This window comes from Photinus pyralis, unplaced genomic scaffold, assembly GCF_008802855.1.
Source record: "Photinus pyralis isolate 1611_PpyrPB1 unplaced genomic scaffold, Ppyr1.3 Ppyr1.4_LG3b, whole genome shotgun sequence".
Classification (NCBI taxonomy): Eukaryota; Metazoa; Arthropoda; class Insecta; order Coleoptera; family Lampyridae; genus Photinus; species Photinus pyralis.
Window position 1 is genome coordinate 22,707,938 of NW_022170510.1, and position 9,958 is coordinate 22,717,895.

Consider the following 9,958-nt stretch of genomic DNA (forward strand, 5'->3'; position numbering starts at 1 on the left):
GGTGTCGCCTTTTTATTAGTTGACAGTTTTTCTCGTCTAATTGCTAGGCAACGGATTTTCATTACCTAAACAACCCAAATTTACTCGGTAAAATACAAACCTCTTGTGCAATTATAAGTGATAATTGCACGTGTGGTATTTCAGCGACAATTCAACTCATGTATAAAAAATCGCATAAGCCGCAGTGAAATTGTCACTTTGACAGCGGCAAAAGTTACCTGCAACTTTTCCAGCGACAAATGCACTAGTGGTTTTTTCACTTATTCATTTTCGAACCAATTATCGCATTATCCTTTCCCATATGACTAGTTCGACGTCTGTCAGTAATTGATTAGTTATGTGAATTTCTTGTTCGTTAAATTGTCCTGCCGAATTACACTCGAGGTTTGTATTTAAACCGAGTAAATTTGTGTTGTTGCAATTCAAATCTGTTGCTTTTTAGCAATTGAACTCGAAAAACTGTCAACCTAAAAATGCTCCACCTGCGGTGTCGCATTTTTATTAGTTGACAGTTTTTCTCGTCTAATTGCTAGGCAACGGATTTTCATTACCTAAACAACCCAAATTTACTCTGTAAAATACAAACCTCTTGTGCAATTATAAGTGATAATTTCACGTGTGGTATTTCAGCGACAATTCAATGCGATTATTCAATGACATTTGTCAAACTTCCGCCAGTGAAATGACGCGAAATTTTGTCGTATTAACCGGAACATTCTTCTTAGTTTGTTAATCAATTTCGACAACCGACTTATCACCACATCTTTTAATTTAATCACTCATAACGAATTACCTTGGAGCACAAAAGTTCGAATAGAATCAATAGCAAAATGAAAAGCAACTTCCATAATTTATTTTGACGTTTGTTGTTGTCATGGAAATACATTCGCGTGGGTTACAGTGACTTTATAGAGACAGTGGCGACAACAGGGTATCTCGTTTTTGATTGGTTGCTGGTCCCGGTCGCCATGTTGGAGCTAAATTCCAAACTGGCCAATAGAAAGCATCGAAAACGACGCGGTACACTCCATGCTGATTAATTATACTGTTTGGACAGTGTCATCTGTAATTGTCACGGCTTCACGTTAGTAGTTTACACTTTGTTTCTTGTATTTGCTTTATTTTACGTTTTCCGTCGCATCCGACGCATATAGCCGAGCATATAGCTTTGATTTTTGATATTACCTGTAAGGTATGTAATTGGTAAATCGCTTGAAGTGTTTTTAGATGTAAAACTGTGCCTAACCTTACTACTGGTAATTGATGTAAAAATTTTTTCAGAAGCCCTAAATACCTAATGAGTTTAGAGAGAAAACTGGTTAGAGAAGCATCTTATCCGAAATTTAGCAGCAAATTCAATTATGGTTATGGATAACGCAATTGTGATCATAAATACCTACGCTTGAATTGGTTTAATGTTTAACATTGATGATTGCTGGAGCACAAGGAATATTGATCTCTTGTACTAAATTGGACTAAATCAACGTGTTTTGTCTTCCATTTAAGGGACTAAAGTAATACTTTTTATCCCGGAAGGAGAAACAGGGGACAAGGGACAAGAAGTGACAATACACACTAAAATGTTAAACACAATTTAATGATTAATGGTTACCTTTATATGTACAATTTGGATATTGCACCATATTTTATACGTATTACACCATTTCCCATATCTTTTTGAATTTGGCAGGCAGTGGTTTTCCCATAGCATGTTCTGCAAAGCTTTTTATTATTCTACGGTCATAATTTGACATGACAAGGTATATTGATCCTACAATCAATTTGTTAGCTCCAATATGGCGGATTATTATAAGTTGTCGCCACTGTCCTTATAAAGTCACTGTAGCGTGGGTAATTATGCTTAATTTTTCTTTTGATTCGTTGAATAGTCCTCCGAATACCATTCGTAGTCGAAGTATTTGTAGATTATTTTTGAGCTGCTGCTCCACTCATGCTAGTTACGCTTTTTAATACCACTCGCGCAAGCGCTCGTGGTATTAATCAGCGTAACTAGCATTCGTGACAGCACCTCAAAAATATTCGACAATACTTCGACTACTTATGGTATTATATATGAATATACAACACTTCTGTCTTATAACATAACTTGGAAAGGTGATAGTGAAAGCATAATCCGGCCATTACGCCAAATTTGGAAATATTGTCGATTGTAAGCCACTCTGAAAATTTCAGTAGCACGATCATTTTTCCATATTTGCTAGCTCCGTAATTAATAAGGTTTGGGGACCCAAAAAACTAGAGAAAAATAAGTGTTTCGGTTGATTTTCCCCCGCGATCGACGCGATACGCTTGCTATTGACGGAGAAATATCAGAGTGCGATATCAACGAAAAAAGAAGTTTTAAAATAAATCCTATTATCCGATTGGACCCAATTGTGAATCTAAACCATCCGGGGGGACACAGAAACACACACACACAACAAATTTCCGTCAAAATCCGTCCAGTCGTTTAGGAGGAGTTCGACCACAAACACAAGAATTTTATATATAAAGATAAAAGATAAATAAAATTTGCACTTTTATCTTTATGTCTTTGGTTTGCTCAGGAATCACAATGCTCTCAATGAATCAAACCGAGCCTGAATGATCACATTTTAAGTCTACCGCTTCTTCATCTTGCAATAATCTGAGGGGTGTATTGCAATCTTTGAAATATTCAGTAAATGGTGAAGGATGCGATTAAGTCATGAAATGTGGTAGGTACACTACTAACCGGCAATTACCAAACCGACGACGACTAGCCTGCGCTATACCAAACCGGTGCCGATCGTACCGGCGCTCGGTCAAACCGGCGCTGTGCCTTGCCGGAGCTCGACCAACCGGCGCTCGTTCGACCGGATGAATTCCTATTTGTGTGGATTGGATCTATTAAAATATTAAATATTAAAAGTTACGATCAACACCAATGCCGACAGAAAAGTTATATGTACTTAATTAATCTGATTCCTCTTTTTTGATCATTTTTTAAATCATAGTTAAAGTTCAAACCCCACAACATCCCACCTAAAATAATTTGAAAATTCCATCGGCATGTTCATATTATGGCCATCCATGTTATCATTCCAAATTGTATGTTACATACTTTGCAGATTGTATCGACTGAACAAGTGCCTATATGCCAGTTTGACAATCGCCGGCATGACCAAGAGCCGCGCCGCGCCAGCTTGACAAACGCCAGCATGACCGAGCGTCCGCTTGACATGTGGCCGGCTTGGTGTGACGCCGGTTCGTGCATTGCGGGTTTGGCAGTTGCCGGTTTGTAATCGCCGGTTTGGAATGTTCCGATGAAATGCCACTAGGCGCCAAACAGTATACTCTTTGCTAGGCGCAATGCAAATGTCGGGGGCCTTTCGTGCACCTTAGATGGGTAGGTCTCTAGATAGGTAGTTTAATGGGTCTATTGTGACATAAACCAAATAAAAAAACCTGTACATTTTCAATAAGCTTGTTACATGTGCCATATAGGTCAACTGTGCACAGTTTGAACTGAATCAGTCCAAGTGTTTGCCAGATATCGCGTTCACAAACAGAAAAACAGACAGACATGATCGGCTTGTTATATGTGGCATATAGGCCAACTGTGCAAAGTTTGAGCCGAATTGGTCCAAGCGTTTGCCAGTTATCGTGTTCACAGACAGACAGACCCCACATCGGCTCTCCTAAAAAGCTAGCATCGCTTTGCTCTGGCGCCTAATAATTATTTCATTTTTTGATGTATGAACTATGTATGAACTATATTGTTCTTGCAAAATGGATGGATGGATGTTCCTGGGACCGTTAATATGATATCGAACAAATTTCAAGTGTAGTTATAATTTGTTTGATATTATCGATAATTTGAGATATAATACTCAAGTGGCCGATAAGAAAATTGTAAAATAAGTTGCTTATGTGGGTCTTGTCTATAAGTGACGTGTAAAAAAGTAAAAACAGAATTATGAACATAAATATACTATTCTTATTAACTTTCTCTGTATTCCATAATGCATTTGGTTTGTATTTTTACATGGGAGAAACTCAACGAAAATGTTTTATCGAGGAAATTCCGGACGAAACAAATGTTATAAGTGAGAGTCGTAAGTAGTTATAGTGAATATTATTAACTTTTATAAACTGCAGTGGCCTATAGCGTTGAATTGCACGGTCTTGATCCTGGTGGTGGTGGTACAATGCTTTCATCCGATATTGCGCTGCACGTTGAAATCACTGACCCAGAGAACAAAATACAGTTGTCTCGCACATATAGTTTGAAAGGTCGTATATCGTTTACGTCTCACAAATCTGGCGAGCATAGAATTTGTATGAACTCTAACAGTACTGCTTGGTTTAGCGGTACTCAGTTGAAAGTACAGCTCGAAATTCAAGTTGGTGTAGGGGCAGTTAACTATGAAGAGATAGTGAAGAGAGAAAAATTATCTGACGTTCAGTTACGAATTCGACAACTGTTAGATCAAGTGGAACAAATTACGAAAGAACAAAATTATCAACGGGTAAAGAAAGCGTAATTGCTGAAGTACATACCAATTTGTAATAATTTGAATTTTAGTACCGCGAAGAAATTTTCAGATATGTGAGCGATGACACAAATCACGTGGTTTTATGGTTTGCAGTAATACAAGCAGTAATTGTATTAATGATGGGTGCTTGGCAAATAAGGCATCTCAAATCATTTTTTGAAGCAAAAAAGATAGTGTAAAACTTTAGTTATCTAAATAATAATTTAGGGTTTTCAATGGACATTTAAGTGTACCTACCTCTACCTACAGTTTTACATTAATAAATTTGTAATTTAAGTATTACCTATGTCACAGATTAACTGAGTCTGTGCTTATGTGCATGAACTTATTACACTCATCCTTTGAAATATTCAAAGACTCATCTATCTGCTTTATTTAAAACATCGTGTCAATAAAACTAAGTTTACTTTTTTTAATTGCTGTGTGAATTGTGATATACCTGGACATCAACTGTCGATGTTTTTAGCGCATTTTTTAAGAATTAAAAAATATGTGCTAGTGTTTGAGTTTTGTCCGTCCGTCCGTCCTTCCTACAACTGCCGTTTCGAACTATTTCTAGGGAATGGTCCTAGAGTCCTGAAATTTGTTGCAGTAGGTAGCCTATATCTTGAAGGTGTGCCAAACGGGCATCAAATTTCGCTGTCTAAAAGGCCCCCCCCCCCACGAATTATTTCATGAGGTGCTGTTTTTGAAAGTAAAACTTTTACATACGACAACCAATTGGTGTAAAATTTTGTATACGCATGCCTTTAGTGGTGTCAAGTTAAACTTTTTAAAGGGGGGGGTAGTTAACTTTCAGGGGGGGGTAAACACATGTTCTATCTTCATGGTATTCTAATGAAAGGTCTCATCGAAATAAATTGGTTTGTACAAACTATAACTTTCCCGTGCGACTTTTCGAGATCAGTGAGCGACGGGGCGGAGGGGGGTTAAAATTGATTTTATCTCTCATTGCATTGTACTTAAAGGTCTCAACGAAAGGAACCGTTTTCTACCTTTGTACCAACTTCTGTCCTTCTTTCTGTCTTATCAAAATAAGGGGTGGAGGGGAGGTGGTTTATCCTTCATGGTACTCTAATGAAAGGTCTCAACAAAAGGAATTAATTTCTACCAACCATAGCCCTCCTCCTCGACCTCTTATCGTGATCGGGTGTACATATTCCCTTATACCTCAAGAACGGATTGCCGGAAGAGGGTAATCAGAATCACTAATCACAAAGGGCGATTGAGACGTCTGCAAGAAATATATCCATTGGTGATGTCAAAGCAAAAGCTATTTCGGTTTAAAAAAAATGCGCTTTATCTGCACATGAGTTGTGCACAATTTATACTTGTTTCAAGATACTTTCGAAGTCATCAAGATAAATTTGTTTCGATTTCATTATCAGTTTTTGCCATTTATTTATGATCTTTGACCTGACCCACTGTCCCAATTTATCCACTTTATCTGTCTCAAAGGTTAACAATTTGTGTCATGTTCCTACATAATACATACTCAGTATAATTTATCACTTTTTACAGTGGGAAGAATTGAACAATACGTTACAGCAGTCTTTAAAAATGATTAACAAATATCTTACAGTTTTAACAGTCACCTGCATAATATCAATAAATGGAATATCTATATTTGAGGCTGGACCACCGAAACCTACCAATCATGCTTTAGTAGCAAGGGAAGTACTTCATAGTTCTGGTAAGCATGTGGTTTATTTCACATATAAGGTACCTATACTTTGCATAATTTCCAATTTTTCTACCTCCTATCAATCATTCGAGTGTATCTACTGATGTGCATAGAATCTATTTCAGTTTTTATAGCAAGTCTTTAACACTTAACAGTGGCGGTCCCAGGATTTGGTAAAGGGAGGGGTCCAAATAATAAAAGAAATCTCGCATAATGGAAATGAGATCGATACAAAATTGATGAAAAAATGGGCAATGGGGGAGGGGGAGCGGGCCCCCACTGGGACCGCCACTGACACTTGATAGTGTATAAGCTACAAAGAACAAGGTGCTATCAATGCATTGACAAAGATAAGAGTTATGATTTAATATTTAACCTCTGACCACTGAAGCTTGAAAATTACTATTAACTTGCGCCTGCGTCCTCCTGTTTAGTGCTGATACGATGTTGAAAAATGTTAATCTATTACAAAACCATGCTTACAACTTTCATAATAAGCATACTGGCAAATGACAAATCAAATACTAACAAACATAAAATAACTACTACTATTTTGCAAACGTTACACGATAAATTGGCAACGTTTATATTCCAGAAATAAATTTCGCTAAAATATTCATTATTAACGAGCTCCTAGCGAGTTATAATTTTGCGATGTCTGTCCGTCTGTCCGTTAAAACGATATCTCGATAACGAATGGACCGATTATGATGTAGGTGGATTCTTTATCAAATTTGTAGACCGGAGTTGGTGAATTGGCAATATAGCCCAAAAAATAAGGAAGGCCCTTTTGACATCTCCGTGAGTTATGAACCGAATTGCATGAAATTCAATATGCGTATAGCTTTAGTCATATAAACCCAAATTCCAAAAGTTGAGCCTAATCGATCAACATTCGCAGTGCCCTTTTCGCATCTCGACCATTTACAAACCGGATTGCAAACTTTCTTATTTATGAAATCATTTAAATGAAATTTGATACATAGCCTTTTGGAATAAAGCAAATGTAACCCCAGTTTCAAAATTTGATTTTGTGCACGATGTGCAGTGCCAATTTTCTTATTTATGGAAGCAATTAAATGAAATTTTATACATATACACTTTAAATAAAAACATAACTAACACCAAGTTCAAAATTTGGTTTTGCACATGCTATAGCCATACCCAGCAGCTCGTTTTCTATATTTTTTTACACGTTTATTTAGCATGGGTATCGCTTTCGACTATTTCGACAATGCCAGACATCAAGTCGTTCCCATATGCAGGTTTAGAATCCATCGTGGACGGTATTGATGAAAAGGGAAATGGAGTACCATACTTCTTTGTCACAGCCTTAGATCAAGCGATCCTTGATATTCAAGTAAGTGTATGGAAATTCTATAGCCTGTCTAATTTAATGGAAATTTTAGGCTGATAAACGCTGTAGTGTGATGGCATCAATGGCTCAACAGGACTGGTGTGTTAAATATAATCTGGATCAAGAAGACCCAAGATGCCAACGTGTTGTATTAACTGGAAATTTTGTATGGGTATGTTCTGAATATTTAGTTTAACACTTCTATCAAAGAGTACCCTTACTCTTTGCTTCTATTTTAAAAGATTTATACCAACCAAAGTTTTAAAGGTGCATAGCAACTATTTTGTTTAAACAATGATTTAAATAGAAATTTTACTTTACTAGCAGCTCAATATACAGAGTGTCCAAGACAAGATGAGTCGATTTTAGACCTATATAATAAGAAACTGATACGAATAGATTTCTGAAAGTATCTCACTATATTTAGACTTTATGCTGTATACTGTACTTATTGTCTATAGCTTGACAACAAAACAGAAGAATACACCAAGGCCAACGAGAACATGCTAAGGAAACATCCCCAGTTTAAATATTGGCCAAACGGTAAATATACTGCATAACTAAGTACCTCTGGTACATAGTTTTAATTTTCACAGCACACGACTTCACTCTTGCGAAAATGGATATTAAACAAATCACACTATTCGACTGGTTTGGTGGAATAAAAACAATAGACCTTAAGGAATATTTTAATGCATACGATAGCAATGAAATTTGAATGCTTGGAACAGAATGGGAATGACATGAAATTTAAATAAACTGTTTTCATCCTGTAAGCTTCGTTTTCTATCACTTGAAAAAACTGTTTTTTTTGTAAGACTTTGGAAAATATATATGCAGAAAATTGGGTATGTAGTCAGGGACGTAACAAGACATATGTGCGGGCCATGGTGCAACACCAAATATAGGTACGGGTCCCCTCGGCGTCATTAAAAAAAAGTCAACTGTAACATATAGTACTAGGAATCCACCGATACTGATATTAATATTATATCGGCCGCCGATAGCTGATACATTCATATAATTATGGTGTGGCCGGGATAATCGGGAAATCCTGGAATTGTTTCTTATTAGTTTGATTCGTGGATTAAATAATTTGATTCGTAGTTTAATTATTTAATTAATCAATCCGTGAATTAAATTAATCGATCCATGAATTAAATGAATTGGACTAATAATTATATAATTAAACTACGAATCAAATTGATTAATGCGCGAATCAAACTATTTAGAAGAAATTCTAAGAAATCAAACGCCTAATTAAGTTAATCGACCCGCGGATTAACTTAATTACCTACATAGTAATCAATTTAATTGATGACGTCATCAATTAAATCAAATGTCAATAAAGCTCAAAATCGTACCAATTTTGAATTAATTTATCAAAGTCCAAATTCCAAAAAATTCCCGGAAATAATTTACAATTTACTTATTGTTCATCAAAAGAATTTTTTCTTAATTGGTAATACAGTGAAATCACTTAATTCATTTTAATGTTGGGGATACTGCACATCAATTTTTGAATTTTACCACTTTGCTAAGGCGATGTCTGTAGTTTGCTGGTGGGGAGATACAAATGCAGCACAAATAGTTATTTGTTTCATTAGTACAAAAAATGTCAGTTTTCGGGACGAGGAAGATAGTTGCTGGACGACGCGTTAGCGGAGTCCAGCAACCTTCCGAATCCCGAAAACGCATTTTTTGTACGAATAAAACATAAAATTTTTTCTCCAACCCCCTTTACTTCAAATTATATTCGAATTTAGATTCAGTCACAGTTTCACTACTATAGTATAAGAACTTCTGCTTTCTTGTCCTCACGTGTCATGCCACTCTAGTTTTTAGGTTAACTTATTACCTATTCGTTCTTACTTCTTACTTCTCACCTCTCGCGACTTTTTAGGGAGCAAATCTTGAGGTAGCATGTTCTGCCGTTTCTATAATCTCTGGCGGAGTGCAATCCATGTCGCTATCAGTTTCAGTCATTTTATTGTATACACAATTAATATTGTTATATTTTGTATTGAAATAAAATACTTACCATACAGTTTTTTAATTAAAATTAATTGCAATTAACTTTTTCAAATTTTGAATTCAAAATGACAGATAATAGTGCAATGGGTCTGAAGTAGATGACGTTACGCGCGACGACGGGTTGTATACGTATTAAAATTACGTTCATCGAATATGTAAATTACGTTACACATGGTTTAAATAAAAATAGCGAGCGTAAATCATTTTCAATACATGTACATACGTATAGGTAACATCATTATTTGCATTGAATAAGCAAAAATATTTTATTTGTATGTATAGAAATATCTTACAACCTGCAATGTAAAACGATGTCAATGTGACATATCTCCGTGATTGTAATTT

The 9,958-nt window shown here is 36.0% G+C and overlaps 2 protein-coding genes across 2 annotated transcripts; both read left to right on the forward strand.

The window, feature by feature from the left end:
- The first annotated feature begins 3,373 nt into the window (after window positions 1-3,373).
- LOC116167198 (transmembrane emp24 domain-containing protein eca-like) lies at window positions 3,374-5,037 on the forward strand. Its single transcript, XM_031482465.1, has 3 exons — window positions 3,374-4,088; window positions 4,141-4,511; window positions 4,568-5,037. The coding sequence occupies exons 1-3, from the start codon at window positions 3,959-3,961 to the stop codon at window positions 4,715-4,717; spliced, it is 651 nt and encodes a 216-aa protein (XP_031338325.1). The 5' UTR covers window positions 3,374-3,958; the 3' UTR covers window positions 4,718-5,037.
- A 961-nt stretch (window positions 5,038-5,998) lies between these two features.
- LOC116167201 (protein CREG1-like) lies at window positions 5,999-8,355 on the forward strand. The gene is made up of 5 exons (XM_031482469.1): window positions 5,999-6,231; window positions 7,428-7,582; window positions 7,632-7,751; window positions 8,041-8,122; window positions 8,176-8,355. Exons 1-5 carry the CDS (start codon window positions 6,099-6,101, stop codon window positions 8,295-8,297), a joined length of 612 nt encoding a protein of 203 aa, XP_031338329.1. The 5' UTR covers window positions 5,999-6,098; the 3' UTR covers window positions 8,298-8,355.
- Window positions 8,356-9,958: the final 1,603 nt, after the last annotated feature.